At 44.1% G+C, this 26,190-nt stretch overlaps 1 protein-coding gene across 5 annotated transcripts in view; it reads left to right on the top strand.

Moving 5' to 3' along the window:
- Window positions 1-26,190, top strand: part of B4GALNT2 (beta-1,4-N-acetyl-galactosaminyltransferase 2) — a 412,142-nt gene that overhangs the window by 379,513 nt on the left and 6,439 nt on the right. The window contains exon 11 of one of the 5 annotated variants that reach the window (XM_029605963.1): window positions 2,389-2,561. The exons of the other annotated variants lie outside the window; for them this stretch is intronic. Coding sequence (XP_029461823.1) covers window positions 2,389-2,423 — 35 coding nt within the window. The 3' untranslated portion in view covers window positions 2,424-2,561. Of the gene's footprint in view, window positions 1-2,388; window positions 2,562-26,190 lie in introns of those variants that run through there. 5 annotated transcript variants of the gene reach the window in all.

Here is a 26,190-nt window from a genome sequence, read left to right as displayed (position 1 = left end):
TGAATGAAGACTCTATCAGATCAGTAACATTCAAAATAGACTCTTGTGATGGTATATTAAGATTTTGGTTTCTTTCATTCAAAAAATATGCACATTTAACCAACGGAAGATTATCAGAAGAGAATGACAAAACTTCTATAAAATAGTTTTTTAACTGTTCTACTGGGGAAATCATCCTACATTTAGGAAAATTTACAAATCAAAGATTTGAGTAACGAACAACATTCTCCATATTTTCAATTTTTCTAGATAAAATATTTTCACCCTTAATTATTGTTGTCTGTACTTCTTTAATCTTAATAATATCTGATTCTACCTTCTTAAGAGTCGTTCCATTATTTATTACCATAGGGCTCAAATTCAGTAATGTAGTTTGCACATCTTTAATATTGATATTCATGTTTTCAACATTTTTTTGCAGAGACATTATTGCAGTCCATAACATTTCTAGCGATATCTGTTTCGTTTCACCTAGCATAGCACTAGAGGTAGAGGGTTTTGTCCATAAATTTAAGGATTCCTGTTCTGAGGTATTCTCCAGAGTAGGGGCAAACATGGCTCCTCCAGTTGCCAAGAGTCTCTCATTGGCTACTCCAGTTCTCTGATCCTTCATTTGAGAAAATGGGGAAACCCCCTCCATTTTCTTTGGCAGTGCAGCTTTCCCCTCTTGAGCTTCCTCTAACGGGTTCACTGCAATATACTCTGTCCGCAGTTGCAGTGATCCTAGACCAATGGTATCTGCACCGCTGATTGGTGGTAAAGGAGTTGTTGGTACCCCGGGACTAAGGCTTATTTCTCCCGACAATGGGGAAACTTGCTCACATTCCCCCATTGTAATGGGACACTCCGGGGTCATAACAGCTGTAGGTGTGTAAAATCCCCTTAAAGTTGTTTGTATAGGACCCGGCCTGACAGGGGTAGAGGCATCCTGCCTGACTTTGCCTTTTCTTTTCGTGTGAGGCATAAATGTAAGCAGATAAGTAATATAACAGTTTAAGGGATTTACTCACAGTTCCGCCAATTGACATCAAGGTTTAGGAGGCTATAGGGGATTCAGGTTCCGATACCAAAATCCGTGGCAGCCTTCCAGCCTACGCCAGCCTAAGCCGGACCAAGCCGCGCGCCCCTTCGGAACGCGCGGCTTAGGCAGCGCGCACCGACGGCGGCGGTGCGCAGACCACTGCCCAATTTGTAGGAGCGGACGCTCCGGTGACGTCACTCAGCCTCGTTCTCGTTCCCGAGGACCAAGTCCTCTCAGCTGTTCCAGGGGCTACGACCCGTGATGTCCTGGGTCAATTCGAGATAGCGGCAATACCTGGAGGCCCCTCTCACCTCCAATTCAGGCTCCCCAGGTAATACAGCATCCACTGCCCAATTTGTAGGAGCGGACGCTCCGGTGACGTCACTCAGCCTCGTTCTCGTTCCCGAGGACCAAGTCCTCTCAGCTGTTCCAGGGGCTACGACCCGTGATGTCCTGGGTCAATTCGAGATAGCGGCAATACCTGGAGGCCCCTCTCACCTCCAATTCAGGCTCCCCCTTCTTCCTTCTTTTAAAGGGCCAGCCAGGTGTGGCCCATCGGAACTCCTCCCAGGGAGTTGCCTGTCTTCCTGCCCTATAAAAGGGCTTCTCCATCAGTCAGTCCTTGCTTCGGCAAGGAGCTAGTCCTCCTGGGCTACTTCTCCCAAGGATTCCTTGTTTCCAGCTCCATGGACTTCCGTGAATCCTGTATCTTCATACCTCCATAGTCTTCCTGATGTTCCTTGATGTCAAAGCCAACGCAAGCTCCAACAATAATTGGTCGAATAGGAGGATTAATCACATTTTCATGAATTTTCAGCACGGAATAAATAACAGGTACACGAGGATGTGCAGCTACAAAATATTAAAAACGAAAAAATGGAGCAGGAGAGATTGCACTCTAAATAATAAATATCCATCCATCAAAGGAGATGCAAAATAATAAATAAGGGTGGCAACTTCTCTGAAATGCTGATCCGTAGAGAAAAAAAATTGATTCACAGATTGGACTGTCTTGCCCCCAAGGGTTTGAACAATGAAATAGAATGGCAATATTTCGTGTAATTCCTTTGTTTTCTGTTACTCTGTATTGCTTACTCTAGTTTTGTCATCTTACATTATTCACTCTACGATCGGTTGTATCTTTCTTGAGCTGTTGCTTTCTCATTGGCTGATTTTTTCACGCCAAATGTCAGTCCCTTTAAATGTTTCTGTCTGTCTGTGCCACCCGCTCTCCATGCCTATTTAAATGTGGCTCTACATACAAGGTATGTTTGTTGGCAAAATATTCTTATGGTATACCATGTACTATTTTGGTCCTACTTTAGTTTAAAGTTCTTTTAAGCTTATTTTTTGTGTTTACATTTCAGTTGTTGAAATATATATTGTCTACTGTCCCTCCTGACGCAGCCTTCTGGCGAAACATGGGATTCGTGTTGGGGTACCTGGTCGAGAACTGTATATTTTTGACGGATGAGCAATGGAGTTGCCGAATTAAATGAGTGTCAAAATAAATTTGAAATAATTTTTCATTACAAATCTACCCATGCTTTGGACCTTATTTATTATTTTGCATCTCCTTTGATGTGTGAATACAGCTACTAAATATTTACATTCCTTTCCGTTAGACCCCTAGCTGTTTTCAACACTGATTTAATACGTTAATCAATGCTTTAGTCAGGTCAATCGTCAACCTTAAGTAATATTTGGAATTGTTCAAATGTTGGAGCATAAGAGTGGTATACTGTGAATGATCCTGTACCAGAACTACCCCATCTTTGTCCACTGGTTTGGGGAGATTGTGCCAGTGAAATGAATGCATCATGAAGTTCACGAGATAAGTTATGATACCATTTATGATTGCAGGCTTCATACATAGAAAGATCCTGTAATACTAATTGATGGAATGTACGAATAAAAGGATCACATGGACCCAGAGGGTTCCAAGTAGAACAAGGATGTACAATCGATAGATCAAATACTATCACTGTTAGGTACATGTGAAAAATATACTTTCAAATTTAATTTCCGAAAGAACCATTATAATGCTATACAGCAATCAAAAGGAGAATGTCCAGTGGTTGGTACAAATGAAAGTCCATGATTTAATATTTCTGATTGAGTCGCAGACAAAGGAACAGCTGACAAATTTATCACTGCTTTCTTGGACTGCACATGAATGCTCCTTTCCCTGTGTGCCCGTATCCACTAAATCTGTATTGTGTGGGCAGCCTCAAAACGGGCGTCATGTGCCTCTTCCTCCTCGATTGGTTAAACAATTACTCTGATCCCCTGTATCAATATTTTCTTGATTGCTATTTTCAAATTCATCGGAGCCACTGGAATTCTCATCTGATGAAAAATTGAAACAAACTTTCTTAGATAATCCACTCTGAATTTTGGTACCCCACCACATATATACTGTTTCAGCTTTATAATCTGCTTGATCTCATTTAAACTTGTTAATTTTCATATTTTTAATTGACCCTTTCAACTGTTCCAAATTATATTTAAATTCTTTCAATTTTTCTTCAAAATTATACAACTCCATTTTTCTTGATCAATTTTATCCTGTATTTGTGATGTTAATGCCACTCCATTTTTAACCTGACCTCCTATCAGCAACATTAGGTCTAATGAACACTTATTTAAAATTGCAATCCAGGTCTTAGTGAATTCAACATTGTCACTAAATAAAATTGGTTCTTTTTGAATCCGTAGACCATGTGGAATAATCTGTTTAATATATTCCACTAATGTTGTGCCATGCAATTCCACGCGAATTAACTTTTTACTTAATCGCATGAATTCCTCCCATAAAGATTCATGATTGGTCATTTCAGCTTCAGAAAATAATGATTGCTCATTCTTAATGTCAGATATATGTGCGACTAAGAAGCTATAAATCTGTTTCCACGCTTCCACGATGTCTTCTAATGTACAGTGAATTCAACATAATATACCAAAGCATGTCAAAATTTTCACTGAGGGATTAACCAACTATAATCGACTCCAAATATGCTACCTCAACTATCTACTCTCTTTTAACAACTTTAAAAAAATCCTTAATTAAAGAAACACATAACCTGTGCTATCAATTAAATCACCACTATGAAAAAAAATTATGAAAAAAATGTTTAAAGGTTTTATATCGTTTAAGCGTTACCATCCAGTAATGATATAATCATGTTTTAATCATCAACCCTCCAACCTTCAGCTGTTTTATATTTCTGAGCATGATAAATCAATCCAATTAATGTGTTGTTGTTTTTATCAAAGGACACTTTTTTTTTTTTAAATAAAAATTGTGTACATCTCAGTTCACAATTTTAAATATTTAATCTTACAGTTCCATAACTTCTGTCTATTTTCATACTAGTCAATATGCTCTCAAGCGCGTTTCCCTTTCTAAATCAGAAAAGTTAAATTCGACGTGAATCAAAAATTTACAGCCCTCCCAACAAGGCCACATTTCAGACATCCATAGTCTTTCCTCAGGGGATGTTTTGTCTTTAATCCGTCGACTTCTTTATCCAAATCATTTCACGAATTGTTAACTCAATAAGGTGTGCTGTTCCATAAGCTTCACTTCTTGACTATTCCAGACGCCATATCCTTTTTAAGATGACCAATATGTACTACCCAGAAGAATAAAAAACTGACCAATCAGAAACAAGCAACTGACATGAATACTCCAAAGTGAACCAATCCAATTCTTCATTTAAACCCCCTGGAGTTTTCATTCTTAAAGTAAAAATCCAAAATGCCACCCGATAATTCAATTTAATCACTCTATCCCCCCTCTAGTTGAAATGCTCACATGATCTATAATGGTCCATTTTAACTGCATAAAACTGTGATCATACTGTATTCAATATTGCATGATTGGGGCTGAAAGCTGCTTGTTCTTTAAGCGTGATTTATGTTTGCTTAGTCAAACCCGTATTGAACGAGTAGTACGTCCAACATAAATCATCGGGCAGGTGCATATTAATGCATATACTACAAATGTGGGATCTATCCAATCTTCACTTTCAATGCAGTTTACACAATGAGAACATTGTCCGCATTTAAAGTGTCCCACTTCTTCCCTTTCCGAGAAGGCTTGTAGTTGAACATGAACAACCCTGTCCCGTATATTGTTCCCCCATGTAGTAACAATCAAAAGGGGTTCCAGGAAAACCTCATGCAGAGACAGTACACATGCCAGTGTTTGTGGATTGATGATGCAATCACTGCCATTGCTGTAGTCTGTTTTAAAACGCAAACTGAGAATTTTCCTTTCTAGGTTTATATTGTAATAGAGATTGTCAGTCATAGAATTTAGTTCGCTTATATGCATTATTAATCGCTTTAGTTGGATAACCTCTAGATTTAAAGCGAAGCCATATCTCACGAGCTTGCTTTTCAAATTCTATTGTATCAGAACAAATACGTCTGATCCGAAAAAAAGCTAATGCATAGCTGTGCATATTAGAATAAGAAAGCAGCTGTTGTCATTTTCTTTTCCTAAGAAGATGTTGTGATGGCTGGCCGTAGAACCACACGGCCAGCCACACTCCCCCTCCTAGCCAGTCCGGGCCCCTTCATGACGTCCCTGAGTAGCCATCATTGCTTCCTTCCAGTGCGGTGGGGCGCCGACACTGCTGCTGTTGCACTTCCTGCCTCAGCCGCCACTAGGCATGCGCATGCGGCTCTCTGCAAAACTTAAAGGGACTGCGGCGGGAAAACTTCCTGCGGCTCCGGATGCTGACGTCAGCCCACAGCACTTTTTAAGGCAGCCCCTGCTGCCCAACCCTTGCCTCAGCAATAGATCAAACTCTTATGAGTAGTGAGTTGCTCAGCGTGGTGATCCTGCCTCCATGTTCTTGGTCTTGCTTCCATGTTCCTGATCTTGACTCCGTGCTCCCGTTCTTTGGACTGATTCTCTGGCCTGACCTTGGTATGTTCCACTGACTTCAGATTGTCTGCTGCCTGCCCTGACCTTCTGCCTGTTTTCTGGACTCTGCTCTCTTCACCACCAGCCCTGACCTTTGGCCCCCTCCTGGACTCGTCTATTTGCTGCCTGTCCAATCTTCAGCCTGTCTTCTGCATTCCACTTATCTGCCATCACCCTTGGATTTGTTGTTTGGAGACCTTTCCAACCATCCCCGGTACCCAAGGGCTCAACCTGCAGGAAACAAGGGCTGGTGTGGGTGAAGGCCCTGTTGGGTTTCCACATCACCTGCACCACCTACTGACGATGAGGACTCCTTTCTGCAGGTAGCGTCAACCTCACCCCAGCCCAAGAGTCCACTCCGTGTAACAGTTTGCTGAGGCCATGGACTCGGCGGATCTTTCGGGCCTCCAGGCTATCCCAGGCCTGGCCATGAAGATTCAGCAACAGCAACAGTTTTTGGAGATGTTGGTTGCCTCAATGGAACATCTGAACTTCTGCCTCGATGCTTCCACAGCCACAAACACACCTCCCACTCCAGTGGTGCCTGCAGTGGCCAACCTACAGTTAGTGGCTCCTCCCCAGTATGCTGGTGACCCCAAGCAATGTCAGGGATTTTTCAACCAGTGTTTCATGCACTTCACACTACAGTCCATGCAGTTCCCCTTGGATACCGTTAAGACCACCTTTATCTTCTCCCTCCTGAATGGTAAAGTATTGGCCTGGGCATCCCCTCTATGGGAATGAGGGGACCCACTCCTCCAGGACCTACAATGCTTCATTCAAGTGTTCAAACAGACTTTCAATGAGTCTCGCTGTCTGTCTGCCATCAGCTCTGATATCCTGTACCTCCGCCAAGGAGCACAGCCATTGACGGACTATGCCATAGAATTTCTCACCAAGGCCACCAAATTGAATTGGCAGGAGGCCAGCCTGAGAAGTATTTTTCTGGAGGGTCTATCCTCAGGCATCAAGGATGAGCTGGTGACCTGGGAACTCCGGGAGTCCTTGGATGCTCTTATGAACCTAGCCAGCAGAGTGGATTGCCGCCTCCAGCAACACTCCCAGGAGTTGTGGATACCGTGCAGACCTATCACCTTGGCACCCTTCCCCGGCCACTGATGACCCTGATTCTGGCATTCAGAAGAACAAGGCAGGAAGAACCAATGCAGCTGGGGCGAAGCCTCCTGAAGAGAGGCAGCATCAGTGTGTGATGAGCCTGTGCTTGTACTGTGCGGGGAAAGGCCACTTCTTAGCCCAATATCCTGAGAAGCTGGGAAACTCCCAGGGCCTAGGACCATCTGGGGAGGTGGTTCTAGGCTTTATGGATCCTGCTCCCCCTTTCAGTAGCCCTTCTCATGAATCAGCAAGAATTCTCCACCCTGGCCCTTATAGACTCAGGCGCAGGAGGGAATATTATTATGAAGAGCTTGATTGACCACCTAAACTTGCCCAAGATACTACGAAACACTCTACTGGTGATCTCCGGGTACCCCCTCCCAGGTCAAGTTACCAGGACCACTCTCCCCATGCGTCTCTGGACCGGCATGCTGCATCTCGAGGAGATAACATTCCACGTTATTGTTAAGATGATTCATCCTATTGTCCTCGGGTTACCGTGGTTCAGCAGCACTCCCCCATTATCGACTGGGAGACTCTCCAGCTGGCCAAATGGAGTTCTCATTGCCACCAGGTGTTCCTTCTTCCTGTTAGGCATCCTCTCTCGATGTTCCTTGCCACAGCCTCCCTGGATTTACTGCCACAATATGCGGAGTACTCTGCTCTCTTCACCACCAGTCCTGACCTTTGGCCTCCTCCTGGACTTGTCTGTTTACTTCCTGCTCCAATCCTCAACCCCATTTCAGCACCCAGATGTGTACATTGTGTACTTGTGGGGCCTGGAATATAGAAAAGTGTACTCTGTTGCACTAGCTATTTGCACCATAGCACTACTACACAGAAGGGAGACAGAGTTAGCTATAGAGTGAGACACATCCCATTTAGAAACCTTATTAGTAGTGATGCTGATCTAATTATGCTCCTCAACAACTGTCTCTATGGTCCCCCCTCTTCCCCTCCCCTCCTTTTTCATCTCCCACTCATCCGCTTTCTCATCCATTCAGTCACTTTAGGTCCCATATCAAGAGTGCTCAATTAATTTATAAGTCACCTATCGGCAACCAGGGCAAAGGTCTTACTGAAATCCAATTACACTACATCTAGTGCTCTCCTGATTCAACTCTTTGGTGACCCACTCAAAGAAATTGATCAGATTTGTCTGATAAGACCTACCTCTGGTCTTCTACTCCACTGAATTCCAGAATTTAGCAGCAATTCCATTAATTTGCTCACCACAGAAGTCAGACTAACTGGTCTGTAGTTCCCAGCCTCCTCTTTACTTCCACTTTTGTGAATAGGAACCAGATTCACTTTTTTTTTTTAATTTATATTTTATTGAATTTTCAAAATAAACATCAAAGTATACACTTTGTACAGAAACATAGCATCATATCGCAATAACTTAATATAATTGGAAATAAATTATAACAAAGGTAAATCCCTTACTTGTTACCCTTTAGACCACATAAGAGCATGCCATACTGGGTCAGACCAAGGGTCCATCAAGCCCAGCATCCTGTTTCCAATAGTGGCCAATCCAGGCCATAAGAACCTGGCAAGTACCCAAAAACTAAGTATATTCCATGTTACCGTTGCAATTGGCAGTGGCTATTCTCTAAGTGAACTTAATAGCATGTAATGGACTTCTCCTCCAAGAACTTATCCAATCCTTTTTTAAACACAGCTATACTAACTGCATTAACCACATCTTCTGGCAACAAATTCCAGAGTTTAATTGTGCGTTGAGTGAAAAAGAACTTTCTCCGATTAGTTTTATATGTGCCACATGCTAACTTCATGGAGTGCCCCCTAGTCTTTCTATTATCCGAAAGAGTAAATAACTAATTCACATCTACCCGTTCTAGACTTCTCATGATTTTAAACACTTCTCTCATATTCCCCCTCAGCTGTCTCTTCTCCATGCTGAACAGCCCTAACCTCTTCAGCCTTTCCTCGTAGGGGATCTGTCCCATTCCCTTTATCATTTTGGTCGCCCTTCTCTGTACCTTCTCCATCGCAATTATATCTTTTTTTGAGATGCGGCGACCAGAACTGTACACAATATTCAAGGTGCGGTCTCACCATGGAGCGATACAGAGGCATTATGACATTTTCCGTTTTATTCACCATTCCCTTTCTAATAATTCCCAAAATTGTTTGCTTTTTTGACTGCTGTAGCACACTGAACCGACGATTTCAATGTGTTATCCACTATGACGCCTAGATCTCTTTCTTGGGTTGTAGCACCTAATATGGAACCTAACATTGTGTAATTATAGCATGGGTTATTTTTCCCTATATTCATCACCATGCACTTGTCCACATTAAATTTCATCTGCCATTTTGATGCCCAATTTTCCAGCCTCACAAGGTCTTCCTGCAATTTATCACAATCTGCTTGTGATTTAACTACTCTGAACAATTTTGTGTCATCTGAAAATTTGATTATCTCACTTGTCGTATTTCTTTCCAGATCGTTTATAAATATATTGAAAAGTAAGGGTCCCAATACAGATCCCTGAGGCACTCCACTGCCCACTCCCTTCCACTGAGAAAATTGTCCATTTAGTTCTACTCTCTGTTTCCTGTCTTTTAGCCAGTTTGCAATCCACAAAGGACATCGCCACCTATCCCATGACTTTTTACTTTTCCTAGAAGGAAACTTTGTCAAATGCCTTCTGAAAATCCAAGTATACTGCATCTACATGTTCACCTTTATCCAAATGTTTATTAACTCCTTCAAAAAAGTAAAGCAGATTTGTGAGACAAGAATTGCGTTGGGTAAAGCCATGCTGACTTTGTTCCATTAAACCATGTCTTTCTATATGTTCTGTGATTTTGATGTTTAGAATACTTTCCACTATTTTTCCTGGCACTGAAGTCAGGCTAACTGGTCTGTAGTTTCCCGGATTACCCCTGGAGCCCTTTTTATATATGGGGGTTACATTAGCTATCCTGCAGTCTTCAGGTACAATGGATGATTTTTATGACAGCTTACAAATTTTTACTAATAGGTCTGAAATTTCATTTTTTAGTACCTTCAGAACTCTGGGGTGTATACCATCTGGTCCAGGTGATTTACTACTCTTAAGTTTGTTAATCAGGTCTACCACATCTTCTAGGTTCACCGTGATTTGGTTCAGTCCATCTGAATCATTACCCATGAAAACCTTCTCCAGTACGGGTATCTCTCCAACATCCTCTTCAGTAAACACCAAAGAAAAGAAATCATTTAATCTTTCCGTGATGGCCTTATCTTCTCTAAGTGCCCCTTTAACCCCTCGATCATCTAACAGTCCAACTGACTCCCTCACAGGCTTTCTGCTTCAGATATATTTTAAAAAGTTTTTACTGTGAGTTTTTGCCTCTACGGCCAGCTTCTTTTCAAATTCTCTCTTAGCCTGTCTTATCAATGTCTTACATTTAACTTGCCAATGTTTATGCATTATCCTATTTTCTTCTGTTGGATCCTTCTTCCAATTTTTGAATGAAGATCTTTTGGCTAAAATAGCTTCTTTCACCTCCTCTTTTATGCCGGTAATCGTTTTGCCTTCTTTCCACCATTCTTAATGTGTGGAATACATCTGGATTGTGCTTCTAGGATGGTATTTTTTAACAATGACCACGCCTCTTGCACACTTTTTACTTTTGTAGTTGCTCCTTTCAGTTTTTTCTAACTATTTTTCTCATTTTATCAAAGTTTCCCTTTTGAAAGTTTAGCACGAGAGACATGGATTTACTTACTGTCCCCCTTCCAGTCATTAAATCAAATTTGATTATATTATGATCACTATTGCCAAGTGGCCCCACCACCGTTACCTCTCTCACCAAATCCTGTTCTCCACTGAGAATTCGATCTAAAATTGCTCCCTCTCTCATCGGTTCCTGAACCAATTGCTCCATAAAGCTATCATTTATTCCATCCAGGAATTTTATCTCTCTAGCGTGTCCCAATGATACATTTACCCAGTCAATATTGGGGTAATTGAATGGCACTTATTCACGTAAATTTGTTTACTCATTACACCGTCACTGGTTGTCCGTCTGTGGACCTGCTTGGGCGCTTTGCCTCTTGGGAACCGGTGATTGGTTCCCGCGAGAAAGGTGATCAATTCACCTGCAGTTTGGCGCCCAAATTCTGCCTTTAAAATACCTGTTTGTATTGAGGGTAAATGCACTCCCTGCCATCTTGTGAACACTCCGTACTCAGGTATGTTATTTGCTACTGTTTTAAGTTGTACATCAGCTTCAGTCCATTGTTTATGTCCTGATCTTTAACTATTTTAAATTTACAGATTGATTGAATCTTTGTTGGTTCCCCCCGATGCAGCCACCGGCGAAACACGGGACCGTGTTGGGGCACCTTGAAAATTGTTTTCTGTGATATTATTATGCAGTGGAGTTGCCGCAATAAAATTTATAAATTGTTCTTTGCATAAAATGTTTGGAATCTCCTTTGATCAGGACTAAAATTCTATGATCTGCACTTCTCTGATTTGGCTAATTGAAGTCTCCCATTATTACTGCACTACCAATTTGGTTAGCTTCCCTAATTTCTCTTAGCATTTCACTGTCAGTTTCACAATCTTGACCAGGTGGACGGTAGTATACTCCTATCACTATAGTCTTCCCCGGCACACAAGGGATTTCTACTCATAAAGATTCAATTGTGCACTTAGTCTCGTGCAGGATGTTTATCCTGTTGGACTCTATGCCATCCTGGACATAAAGTACCACACCACCTCCCGAGTGCTCCTCTCTGTCATTGCGATATAGTTTGTACCCCGGTATAGCACTGTCCCATTGGTTATCCTCTTTTCACCATGTCTCTGAGATGCTAATTAAGTCTATGTCATCATTCACTGCTATACATTCTAATTCTCCCATCTTACTTCTTAGACTTCTGGCATTAGCATACAGACATTTCAAAGTTTGTTTTTTGTTTGTATTTTCATTCTGCTTTTTAATTGATAGGGATAAGTTAGAATTTTTATGTTTAAACGCTTTTTTATTGAGCAATGAAAAAAAACCACATAACATATTGCATTCTGCCCGGGAGGCTATAGCCCTTAGCCCCCCGCTACAGTAATGTAAGGAAGAAGCTCTTTTACATGGAGTTATTTCCCCCCGAAAAGGTATCCTCCATCCCGAAACCCCCCCCCCCTCTCTGTCCCTCCCCCCCTAAGGAGTCCAAACATAGTTGTCATAATGGTTGTTGAGGTCATGTGTCTCGTGGTCCATTCACGCCACCAACCGAATCAGTCCATCAGCAAGGAACGAGGTTCTTCAGAAGCATTGAGGATATGACTCCGAATCCTATGTGGTAATGACTGAATATACACCATCCATTAGGGATGTGCAGAGCAAAAGTTTAAGTTCATATGTCCATAAGTCGAAAGGGGGTCCCATTTGCGGTCAATATGGACATATGGAGAATTCCATAATTTGAGTCTATGTCCATACGTGCAAATAAAAATTTAAACCCCTCACCCTCCTTAATCCCCCCCCCAAGACTTACCAAAACTCCCTGGTGATCCAGCGAGGAGTGAGGACGCCATTTCTGAAATCCTTTGCGAGGAGCACGTGACGTCGGCGCCACGTCGGAGTGACGCGGCGTCACGTGATTCCCCGCGGGTTCGCGCTGGCACCCTCGTTGGGCCCAAAAGTAACTTGGGCCCAACGAGGGTGCTGACCCAACGAGGGTGCCGGCGCGAACCCGCGGGGAATCACGTGACGCCGCGTCACTCCGACGTGGCGCTGACGTCACGTGCTCCTCGCAAAGGATTTCAGAAATGGCGTCCTCACTCCTCGCTGGATCACCAGGGAGTTGTGGTAAGTCTTTGGGGGGGGGATTAAGGAAGGTGAGGGGTTTAAATTTTTATTTTGGATCAACAAGGAGAGGAGAAAGCCGCGATGCCAAAAGTTCCATCTGTAGTAATTTATGAAAATTATTCCGCCACATCCAGTAGGTCGGTACTTCAGAGCCCTTCCAATGTAACAAGAGAAGCTTTTTCCCCACATAGCACGCCTTCTGAATAAGAAGCCGTGTCTCCAGTTTCTTAATCTGGTTGGGATTTGGCAACCCAAACAACAGAGTGGAGGAAGAGAGTGGAACAGCGACTGCCAACAATCTCTCCAGATAACGCACCACCGCCCTCCAAAAACAACGTACTCGTGGGCAATCCCAAAAAGCATGCGAGAGTGTACACTCCTCTGCGAAACACTTAGCACATTGACTGGTTTCTCGCAAATTAGCCCGAAAAAGAAAACTGGGGGAAAAATATGCTCTCCACAGTATTTTATACTGCATTTCTCTGTAATAGAAATTGCTGGTCACCTTGGAAATTTGTTTAATGCACGAACAAAGCATGCTCGCAGACACCTGGAAGGTACCGTCACTGCTCCACCTCTCCGCCAGCCTCCCCCAATCCCTAACAACTGTTAATTGAGTTAGGCCCCTGTATGCTTCGGCTAAAGACAATTTACTTGCCTGCCTTAGTCTCAAAAGTTTAGTTAAAGCCTCAAAGTTAGCTAGGTTCTTACAGTTCTCCGGTAGAGAAGATATATAGTGTTTTATCTGTAAGTATGGAAATGTCTGCTGCGGTCTCAGTGTGTACATCTTAACAAGTTCAGCAAAAGTTATTAAAAAACAGTCTCTGTCCATAACATGACCCACTAAAGTAATGCCCTTCTGAGCCCATAATCGAAAACCCATCGTGGTGGATCCAGGCATAAACTGTGGATTCCCCTGCAGGGGCATAAAGCAGACACAAATCGTCGGAATGCGCAAATATTTACATAGACATTTCCATGTTTGCCGTATAGGCTCCGTAAGTGGGTGTCCCCGCAGGGTATCAGGCAATTGGGAGCCCGTACATTGGAGCACAAACCGAAGATCAAAGGGTGCAACCAGTGTGCGGTCGGCCGGGAGGTGGGTATAGTGGGCACTATCCAACAGCCATTCCCGAATTATACGCAAGTTACTGGACAAATTATACTTCAGCAAATCCGGGGCACCCATCCCTCCACTTCCCCACTTTCCCTTTAAAGTCGTCAGGGCAATTCTGGGCTTCCTACCCTGCCAATAAAATTTGGTCAGCATGGAGTCCAAAAGTCGTACATCCCTCCGCCTCAAAAAGATCACTGTGTTCTGGAGAACATAAAGCCATTGGGGCAGCAGTACCATCTTAAAAATATTGATACGCCCTCCCAACGATAAAGGCAAATTACGCCAGTTGAAAAGTCTGTCTTTAGTGCGTTGCAGAAGGCGAGGGATGTTAAGAGAGTATAACTCACTAGGGTCCATAGATAACCACACTCCCAAATACCGAAAAGGGCCCTCCGCCCACCGCAGGGGAAAGGGCCCATCCCAGCCTGAGCGAACTGTGTGTGGGTAACCCAGCGCTTCAGACTTAGTCCAGTTGATCTTAAGTCCAGAGATTTGGCCATACAAAAGGAAAAAAGCTGCAAAAGCGCTTTCAATGAAGCGGCTGGTCTCGTCAGAAACAAGAGTATGTCGTCTGCAAAGGCAGCGTACTTAAACACCTGAGTTTGCAACTTGATTCCCCGTATCGCCGGGGTATCTTGGATTTCACGCAGCAGGGGCTCCAAAGTAAGAAGAAATAATAAGGGGAAAAGAGGGCAACCCTGCCTCGCCCCCTCGCCACTGGAAATGGCTGAGACTGACTGTTATTAGCTATGATTACGGCTGCCGGGTCCCGATACAACAGCTGGAGGCTCCGTAGGAAAAACCCTTCAAAGCCCATGTGTTGTAGAGTAGTGAACATATAACTCCAATCTACCCGGTCAAAGGCCTTCTCCGCGTCTAGACTGACCACTAAAAAGGATTCTGCTACTCTTCTACTCAGAGCCATGGCCATGGTCACCCAGCAGATATTGGTAAAGGCATACCGCCCCTTAACGAACCCCACCTGTCCAGCCAGTATCAAAGTGGGCAAAATAGTACTCAAACGCTCCCCCAAAATCTTAGCCAAAAGTTTTCGATCAAAATTCAGGAGTGAAATAGGGCGATAAGACTCTGGGTGTAAAGGATCCCTCCCAGGTTTGGGAATCAGCGTGACGTGGGCAATGTTAGTATGGGCTGGGTAGAATCCCCTTTGAACTAGAGTGTTGAAAGTCAATGCTAATATGTCCCCCAGTTCGACCGACAAAGCCTTGTAGAACTCCGCACTGAACCCATCCGGGCCTGGGGCTTTGAGCCTAGGAGCTGCCCGAATGGCGTGGACTACCTCTAATGCTGTTATAGGGCCATTTAAGTACTCCGATTGTGCCCGGGTCAAAGAAGGTAAGGGCATGGAGGACAAAAGGCTCTCCACGTCCTGTGGTGATGCCGCCTCCGCCGTATAGAGAGCAGCATAATATCTCTGAAAAGCAGCTAAAATCGCATCAGTGTCAGTGAAAAGGGGCCCAGAGGGGTCCCGCAGTGCCGCTATCTGACGAGATTGGCGATTAGACCGGAGCAAATTGGCCATCAACTTCCCAGTCTTGTTACCGTATTGAAATAGTCAGAATTGGTAATACAGTAAACTTTTTTTCCCTCTTTGATGTAGAAGGGTATTTACCGCTGCCTGTGTAGTCATCTATTTTTCCCTATTGGCCAGTGTAGGGGTCCGTATATAGTTCCTCTTGGCAGCCCGCAATTCCCCAGTCAGGGTTAGTAGCTGTTTATCTAGCATCTTGCGACGGTGCGCCAAGTAAGAAATAATATCGCCCCTAAGGACCGCTTTCCCCACGTACCAAAAAAGAACGGGGTCATTCGCCTGCCCAGCATTAACCCTAGCATACTCTGCCCACTGTTCCCTCAAAAAGTTCTGAAAGGATATGTCGTCTGCGAGATAATAGGGATAACGCCACACTCTAGAAGGTGTTGTCGGCGAGCCCCAACGAAAATCGAACCAAACTGGGGCGTGGTCCGAGATACAGATGTCTCCTATCTGGGCCTCTTCCACTTTCCCGAGTGCGGAAGTGCTAAGTAAAAGGTAGTCTATACGGGAGAAGGATGCATGCGGTCGGGATAAATGTGTGAAGTCCCTCTCAGTAGGGTGGAGGGTTCGCCACACATCTAAGAGATGGAGGGAGTTTTCCAGAAGTGCTATGCCCTTGCTCTGCGGGCGGTGTATCGGCAACCCCTGGGAGGCATCTAGACTGGGATCCCGCACAGCATTGAAATCTCCCCCAAGGATCAGAATATTGTCCAAGAGTGGTAGTATGTGCCCATATACCTCTCTAAAATAGGAAGGAGTATACTGGTTGGGCACATAAATATTGCATAAAACCACCGGTGTTTGATACAGGTCAGCCACTAAGATCAGATACCGGCCCTGCAGGTCCTTGATCTCCCGATGAATAATCAGCGGAATCCCCTGACGGATTAATATGGCCACCCCGGCAGATCTATTTGTGGCCGTCGCATACCGGACCTCCCCCACCCATCCCCTTTTTAATTTTTCATGTTCGAGATTGGAGAGATGCATCTCCTGTAAAAGGACAATATCGGCTTTCTGGCGCTTCAGGGCTGAATAAAGCTTGGTGCATTTTATGGGGGAGTGAATACCCCCCACATTCCAGGTAACTATTCTAGTGGTGTTGACACTCATTCCTAACTAACAGAAAGGCATATGGTAAATAGTTAACCTTCTGATGTACAGGAGACACCCTCCCAGCCGGAGCGCCTCCCATAGCCCATCGGAACCACGGGCAAAGACCAAAGTAGTACACAAAATTCAACAGTTCCCCAACAACCATAGCACAAGGACTCCGTCCCATCCCCCCCCCCTCCCACCCCTACCCCATGCCGGATCCCTCCCCCCTCTCCCCCTACCTGCCCCCCCATCCCATCTCCAGAACCTAGCCTGCTGTGCTGCGCAGCAAGTGAGATCTAACGACACGTTCCAGGTCCCCCCCTCCCACCTCCCCCTATCCACCTCCCAACCAAGGCCATGATAAAGATTACTCTACATGTTCTGTCCATATATGGCCTAATTGGCAAAATGAACCGCCTGAACGGCACATATTAACAGCCGGAGCTTAGCCTGTGTCAGTGTAGAAAGCTGGGTGCTGGTTCACTCATTCTGGCGATGGAAAAGGAGAGAAAAAAAATAAAACAAACAAACAAACAAACAAAATCCAGGAACAAAACAATAGTCTAGCCCCTTTCTACACCGCAGAAGGCTTTGTAAAAAGGAAAAAAAAAACTTGTAGAGAGCTCAACCTGCTAGCTCCAAAAAACTTAGAATTCCATGGCTCTAACTGAAATCCCTCGTTTCACCGCACTGTTCCCTGTAGAGCTTCCAAAACAGGAAGGAGAAGAAAAAAATAACCATCTATACAAAACAGTCCTGTGGGAACTCCTAGGACAACGCAGAAGAAAAACTGTATAATCCCCAAATCGAATACTGCAACAGCAATATATTCAAACCCGCCACTCTGGGCCGCCAAGCTCCACGTCGCTCCACGCCAGCCTCATGGGTCTCCCTCTCGGGGGCTGCTCGCACCTGAACTTTGTGCATTCCCTCGGGTTCGCAGGAATTGCTCCACTGCTGAGCCATCCGTGAACCAGTGCACTCCATTCAATGTCTGTACTCGTAGTTTCGCCGGATAAATCAGTACTGCTCTCATCCCTTTTTGAATCAGCTGAGAACAATAGGGGGCCAGAACACGTCTCTGTGCGGACAAAGACGCAGAAAAGTCCTGGAAAATTAAAATCTTCTGCCCAGAGTATGTTAGGGGCTCACCCCTCCTGGCCGCTCGCTGGATCGCCGCCTTATGAGCAAAGTTTAAAATCTTTGCTATGATCACCCTTGGTCGCGCGCTCCCTTCCCGCCGAGGGCCAAGTCGATGGGCTCGTTCCACGCGGAGTGGGCCGGATACCTCCGACAGCTTCAGATTCTCGGTCAGCCATTTTTCTAAAAACCGGGCTAGGTTGTTATCTTCCATTTCCTCCGAGAAGCCGACAAACCGCAAGTTCGAGCGGCGGGAGCGGTTTTCCAAATCTTCAAGCTTTGCAGCTTGTTTCGCCACTGCCTCTTTAAGGGCCTGGATTTCCCCCTGGGCCACGTGGAAGCCATCTTGATTAGCGGAGATTCGCGCTTCTGCCTCAGTAAACCGGTTCTCAATCCCTGCCATACCTGCGGTAAGCTCAGCAAGTTGCGCCGATATTTTCTTCAGTTCTGGGGTAAGGGCTGCCACAACCGCCGCAGTCATCTCCGCCGAGCTCGGCAAGGGAAGCGCCGCAACGTCCGCCGGCCCAGCCTCATCTTCCGGCGGCGGGTCCTGCAGCCGCGTCTTCTCTCTGTCTTTGTCCTTTTTTGCGGTGTGCGTCGCCATCGAGGGCTATTTTCCCAGGAGACTAGATGGTACAGTGCAATGCGACCTCCAGCGGGTAAATAGAGGCGGCGAAACGGCGTGATGGGGTTGGATAGGTGGAGGTTATCCCCCGGGAAGGAAGAACACGTCTTCTTCCTTCAGCGTGTCATGTGATCTCTCGTAAGTTAGAATTTTTTAGCTCAGGTGAGTTTTTAGTTACAGGCATTTGGACTACTTTTCTTATTATTGCAACCTCACTGTCGGGATGCCCTAATTCTAATGCATCATTAGTATCCTTTGAAGATACCTCTCTCCGAACCATGCACTGCTGAGCGACTGTCTGCTTTCCCCTTTGTTCTAGTTTAAAAGCTGCTCTATCTCCTTTTTAAAGGTTAGCAGTCTGGTTCGACCCTGGTTAAGGTGGAGCCCATCCCTTCGGAAGAGACTCCCCCTTTCCCAAAACGTTCCCCAGTTCCTAACAAAACTGAATCCCTCTTCCTTGCACCATCGTCTCATCCACGCATTGAGACTCCGGAGCTCTGCCTGCCTCTGGTGACCTGCACGTAGAACAATATGGGGTGGAGGGAACAGAGGAGAAAACACAGGAAATATTATCTCAAACAAGAAAAAAGCTACCCTGGTTACCCTTTTATTCTTAATATGAGTATTAATTCTCAAGCATCAGCTGAGCTCTTTTAGATTGTATAAAATCCTTTAACTGTTCGGGCTGAAAGAAAATGTAACTGTCTCAATTAAATTTCACTGCACACTTGCAGGGAAATCTCTGGAAAAATGAAGCTCCTAGAGCAAGTGTCTCCTGCTTCAATGCCAGAAAGTTTTTTTCTTTTTACCTGCATAGCTTTTGTCAAATCTGGATATATTCTCATTTTTGCACCCATAAATAATGCATCCATTTTTTTGAAATATGCTTTCATCACATCTGCAAGATCTTTCTCATTGTAGAATGTAATCAATATGTGCTTCTTTCAATTATTTCAAAACCAGAAGATTCTAAGAACTCTGTCAAGTTAGCAAAGTCTCTTGGAGTTTCCAGTATATTCTGTCTGTTCTTATTTGGCAGAAAATATACTCTATCCAGGGGTGGGGTACTTTGAGAAGGAAATTCCAATACTTCAGTAAGGTACCTTTTAATTGTACTATGAGGAAATTCCCACATGATCCTGGGAAAATTCAATATCCGTAAGTTGAGATGTCTTCACACATTTTCAATTATTTCTATTTTTCTATTGATGTTCCCACAGTCTTGGATAATAACATTTTGTACAGATTTCACCTGCTTAATTTCATTTTCCAGTTTTTTCCAATTACCCCATCACTTCCTGCTTCTGTGTTTCAAAGTTTTTATTCAACAAATCCATTTGTTGAGAAAGCACATTGATGTTTTCCGAACAGTCCCCACAGGATTTCGCTATGGCTGATGTTAGATGCCAAAGCACTTCCAAAGTCACCACCTCAGGCTTTTCCAAGCCTACCAATGCTCCGGTGGAGGGATTAAGGGGGATTGCAGGCCTCACTCCTCTACCTCCCACCTGCACTTCTCCATCCTCCCATTCAAACTCACCGGTCAAAGACACCTCTATCTCCTGAGGGCTAATGGCAAGAGAATCCTGCGGCGAAGCTCCCTCTCTCCTGCGCGTGCTGGATCTTGACTTCAGAGTCCGTCCTCGAGCATGGCATCAAGGTTTCTCTATGCTCCGGTGGTGACCTCTCATCAGGTGGGCTTAGCGATAGTTCGTCCGTGGTTAGATCCATTTCTCCTCCTGGGGTTCCAACAGCGGGAACTCTATTCCCTTCTTGTGCGGGTAACTTGATGCATTGTTGGATGATTTTTTGTCCAAGAGGCAGGGTGGTAATGGAGGGGTAATTCCTCACCCTGCCTTTTCTTTTTGGTGGCATTTTGAATGAAGGAAAATACTTTAATCGAGGAAATATGCCAGTAGCAAACAAACAATGCAACTGGTCAGGGCGCTATCTTGACTCCACACCCTTTGTCAACCACATCCACTTTAAAAAGGTCAGCCAGAGATGTTGCCAGAACTTCTCTAAGTTCCCTTAATACCTTAATACTCCATCACTTTATCCAGTTTAGTTAGCTCCTCACAAATACGCTTTTTCTGAAAATCAGTTGATGTTTTCCTCATTTCCAATCCTATTGTTTTACATAGGCCCACTCCTGCCTCTTCTACAGTGAACACCGAACAGAAATATCTGTTAAGAAATTTTGCATTTTCCTCTTCAGCCTCTGCATATTTCCCCCATCATCTCTGATTCTCACAATGCCACACTTGCAATTCCTTCTGTCCCTAACATTTCTAACAAGAGTCCTATCCCCCGCCCCCAATATTAACTTATTTGCAATTTTTTCTTTCATTTGCAACTTTGCATTCCTGACTACATTCCCAGCTTCTCTTACCTGTTCCAGATAGTGTTGCCTGTCTTCCTTTTTCTTCAATCTCCTGTAATTTATGAATGCTAACCTTTTTTTCTTTATCTTTTCAGCTACTCCTTTAGAAAAGCATAACAGCCTCTTTTTTCTCTTTTCTTTATTTATGTTTCTAACAAAAAGATTGCCTTTAAAATACTTCCTTTTAGTTTTTCCCACTGCTCTTCTATTTCCCCTAGATTTTCCCATCCAGCTATTTTAACAAAGTTAGTTTACCTGAAATCTAGGATCCTCACTGTTGAATGAACCTTCATCTCCTGCACTCTGAGCCACAGCATGTTGGTCACTGCATCCCAAATTCTCCACCACAACATTAGAAACACTGTCCACATTGGTAAGCATTAGATCCAGTATCAATCCCTCCTGTGTGGGTTCCATTCCCAGTTGATGGATCAGGTCTCCTAGAAGAGATTCCAGGATCTCCCTGCTTCTAGAAGACCATGTAGCTGGGCTGTCCTAATCAACATTCAAGAGATTGAAATCCCATAGCAATAGCACTTCCTCTTTCATAGCAATTTTGTGAATATCCTCCATTAAATCTCTACCTCTAATGTCCCACAAAGAAACATGAGATCTGCTAATAAGGCTCTTCTAACTGTCCCCTCTGTGAAATCAGCAGGTCTGACACAAGTAAGGGAAAGAGCACTGTCACTGGCTGGTCCCGTACTATGGAACACCATGCCACTTGAAAAAAGGCTGCAGAGAAATTTGAAAATAATCAAAACTAATCTGAAAACCTGGCTTTTTAACTAGCTTTTTATGAAGATAAAGAAAAGGAGAAAAACAGTTGATGGATAAGGACGCACCCAGCTAGAAGTTATTTTTTTTTTTAACCTACAAAAGCAAATTAAAATCAAACTGCCTAATATGTTCCTAACGAACAGGTTTAATTTACACACTTAGGGCCTCATTTTCCAAGCACTTTACAGCTGTTAACACAATTGCAAATTAGTCATTTGGTATCAGGGGGCAGAGCATATGTAAAGCAGGAACCTGATTATCATTTGCAGTGAAACAGCCACAGTGTTAGCACAGCTGCTATCTACAACCCTCAAATTTGTGTTAAGGACTGCACTACAGATATATGAGAGAGAGAGAGAGAGAGAGAGAGAGAGAGAGAGAGAGAGAGAGAGAGAGAGAGAGAGAGAGAGAGAGAGAGAGAGAGAGAGAGAGAGAGAGAGAGAGAGAGAGAGAGAGAGACTTACAATAGTAACTATGCCCTAGACAGGTATTTGAATCCCTGTGGGAGGGCCACCTACTAACTCGGGGTGGGGATTAGGCATGAGCATCGGGGGTTGGGGGCCACTTTCGCATTCCACATGAGACGTACGGACAGAACAGTGGTCTCTAGTGCAGATTTGTTGGCCGTCGGAGTGAGGACGCTCACTCCAAGAAGTGATTTGGGCAACATTCTCTCCACCTAGCTTGTTGTTGCCCAGGTAGAGTGTCCATCATGCTAGGTGGAGAGAACGTTGCCCAAACCACTTCTTGGAGTGAGCGTCCTCACTCCGACGGCCAACAAATCTGCACTAGAGACCACTGTTCTGTCCGTACGTCTCATGTGGAATGCGAAAGTGGCCCCCAACCCCCGATGCTCATGCCTAATCCCCACCCCGAGTTAGTAGGTGGCCCTCCCACAGGGATTCAAATACCTGTCTAGGGCATAGTTACTATTGTAAGTCTCTCTCTCTCTCTCTCTCTCTCTCTCTCTCTCTCTCTCACAAAACACTAAAAGAATCATTGCACACTGGGAAAACTGTGTGTGGTGGTAATGTTTTCGCGAATGGTGGAAACATCGCCGCACGCGATGTTTCCCCACTGCACGAAAGAAGCCTCATTTGCATTGGTGGAAAATGAGGCCCTTAGTTTATTATTTTAAAATTGTTACCATACTATGATGGCACATGATTAATTTGTTAGCTATACCACCCATAGTTTTCATTATCGTGCCCTCCTGTAAACCGTTGTGATGGTTAATTAACTTAACGACTGTATAGAAAAGTTTTTAAATAAAATAAATAAATAAATAAAATATATGTCCATTATACATTCTCTCATCTATACTCCTAACTCTGTCACTCTATGTTCTATTCTTCGAATATACAAACCGGCTAGGCACTTAAGATCACTGGACAAAAACCTTTTAGATATCCCATCACCTCAACAGGCCCGTCTTGACATCACCAGAAAAAGAGCATTCTCAGTCATAGGTCCCATTCTATGGAACGCACTACCAGACTCTCTAAGATCCATATCCAATTCTAAACATTTCAAAAAATCCTTAAACACATCTGTTTCAATCTGCATTCCATATATCACTTACCAAATTATACAATCTCTCCTTTCCATGCTTGCAAATAATTTGGCACAACATTATTATATATTGATTTGTTTTATATTAACTAATTATTATTTTTAGATAGTTTGTTATTTTGTATTGATTATTTTTTTGTAATCTTATGCTTTTACAATTCTTATGTTCTTTTAATTTTTTTTAATTTTTTGTTTATGCTTATTTTATTCAATTATGTAAACCGTTTTGATTAAACATTGTTTGAAAAGACGGTATAGAAATACTTTTAAATAAAATAAAATAAATAAGTAAAAGTATGTATATTCTCCCAGGACAAGCAGGATGGTAGTCCTCACAGATGGGTGACATCATCAAATGGATCCCTGTCACGAAATACTGAGCATGCCCAGCATGCCACCAACCCCATGGCCACACAGGGCACCCCTTCAGTCTCTTTTTTTCCGTGCAGCGATTGCCTCGCAGTTACTGGAGCTCTGTGGAGGTTTTCCTCACATGGAATACTTTGAAGTTTTCTTCAAAGTTTTTTTCCCCATTCAGGGTACCCCATCGCGCATCGACTTCGCTGATGTCCAGTAAGTCAGTTTCGCCTTCAACCGCCACTGACGCCGGCCCACATACCGGCATGGGAACCGGTGCCCTCCATGCTAGCACCTCTCCTGGAAAAGCTGGACGTCTTGCTCGGTACCTTGCCGATGCAACCTGTACTGGCGGGGCCCTCAGTGCCCAGCCAGCCACCGGCGCTGCCTCCAGTCTCAATCCCAATCCCGGGCTCTTCAGAAAAGGAAGATGCGGCTACGTGCCTATCTTTGTGGTCATAGCTGCCAATGCCGGAGCCCGTCCCCGGACCATTGTGCCTCCCGGTGCCTTGGTGTCTCTCGCAGGCCCCACTGCCCTCGATGCCGGTGCCACCACTATCAATGCCATTGTACCATCCATCAGTGCCCGTGCCCTGTGCTCTTGGGTTTAGCCTCTCTCCTCGACCCAGAGGATTCGCTGGTGAGGAAGAGGCCACCTATGACCATAGGGGGATGCTTCCTCTTAACATTCCTCGGAGGCCTCCGAGGACCTTCTTTCAGAGCCTTTGCCCCCGGAAGAGAGATGGTGCTCACCTCTGGAGGATCTCTCCTTTGCCAGTTTCATCAGGGAGATGGCAGAAACCATTCCCTTCCAGCTGTCAACAGAGGAAGATGCCTGCCACAAAATGTTGGAGGTTGTACAATTTTTGGATGCTCCTAAAGAAGTAATGGTGGTCCTGGTACATGAGGTTCTTCTGGACCTCCTTTACCGTATGTGGGAACATCCAGGTACTGTGCCCCTTGTCAACAAGAAGACGGATGCCACCTACCTAGTGCAACAGGCCCTGGGTTTTCAAAAGAGCCAATTGCCTCACCAGTCGATGGTGGTGGAATCGGCCTAGAAGAAAGCCAAGAGGACCTGCCCTCACTCCTCTGCCCCTCCAGGAAAAGACCAAAGGGCCTTAGACACCCTTGGGCGATGGGTTTTCCAGGGGTCTATGCTGATCAGGCGTATATCTGAATACCAGTTTTACATAAGAACATGCCATACTGGGTCAGACCAAGGGTCCATCAAGCCGAGCATCCTGTTTCCAACAGTGGCCAATCCAGATCATAAGTACTTGGCAAGTACCCAAAAACTAAGTCTATCCCATGCTACTGATGCTAGTAATAACAGTGGCTATTTTCTAAGTCAACTTAATTAATAGGTAATGGACTTCTCCTTCAAGAACTTATCCAATCCTTTTTTAAACCAGCTACACTAACTGCACTAACCACATCCCCTGGCAACAAATTCCAGAGTTTAATTGTGCATTAAGTGAAAAAGAATTTTCTCTGATTAGTCTCAAATGTTCTATTTGCTAACTTCATGGAGTACCCCCTAGTCCTTCTATTATCCAAAAGTGTAAATAACCGATTCACATCTACTTATTCAAGACCTCTCAATATTTTAAAGACCTCTATCATATCCCCCTCAGTCGTCTCTTCTCCAAGCTAAACAGCCCCAACCCTCTTCAGCCTTTCCTCAGAGGGGAGCTGTTCCATCCCTTTTATCATTTTGGTCGCCCTTCTCTGTACCTTCTCCATCGCAACTGCATCCCTTTTGAGATGGTGACTAGAACTGCACACAGTATTCAAAGTGCGGTCTCACCATGGAACAACACAGAGGCACCACGACATTCTCCGTTTTGTTAACCATTCCCTTCTTAATAATTCCTAACATGTATCCTGATTGAGTAGCTGAACCAAGCTTTCAACTTTTAACCACTGGAACCTTTATTAACTGCAACATCTCAAACATTCAAGGATACTTTCCCCATCAGGCGCATACAGCCACAGCAATTGTGTTCTTCTTCCAAGCTTATTTTCTTGCCATCTGAATTCACTACAGTGTTCAAGAGGTAAATCATCAATCGCTGAAACCCTGACACTTAGACCTCACACATTTCCTTCAGTCCAATGCCAGATCTTGAATGGATTGCAAGAACTTCTGTGCTGCTTTCACCATAGCTAAGCACTGCAATTGACTCCATACTCTCAACTTGGTGGTATAGGTAAGCATAAATTTTGTATTCCTTTTAGCCAGCTCACTGCATGAGGTCAAATTTCCTCTCCTTTTTGTAGAAACCACTGCAGAATAGTCCTGAAATAGGAGAATTTTACTCAACTGATGCTGCAGATTTTGTGTAGAGTTGTACTTCTGGAGAATCTCTGCTTTGTGAGCAAAATTTAAAATATTTACGATCACCTCTCTGGTTGGGTACAATTTTCTTGCTGCAGCCCCAAATGGTGAGCCCACTCTACTACTAGCAGGCCTTGTAATGTGGTAAGCCCTAAAGCCTTTGGTAACCATTTTTCGAGTGGCACAGGGAGCTCTCTTTCAATCAGATCTTCTGGGAGCCTTATGAAACAAAGATTATTTCATCTAGACCTGTTTTACAGCTCCTCTAATTTAGCTTCTCTCTCATTCACTATTTTGTCAAGTGCTACAATTTTATG

Source organism: Rhinatrema bivittatum, chromosome 6 (assembly GCF_901001135.1).
Source record: "Rhinatrema bivittatum chromosome 6, aRhiBiv1.1, whole genome shotgun sequence".
Classification (NCBI taxonomy): Eukaryota; Metazoa; Chordata; class Amphibia; order Gymnophiona; family Rhinatrematidae; genus Rhinatrema; species Rhinatrema bivittatum.
Note: the sequence above shows the minus strand (reverse complement) of the source record. Positions and strands in the feature narration are given on the sequence as shown.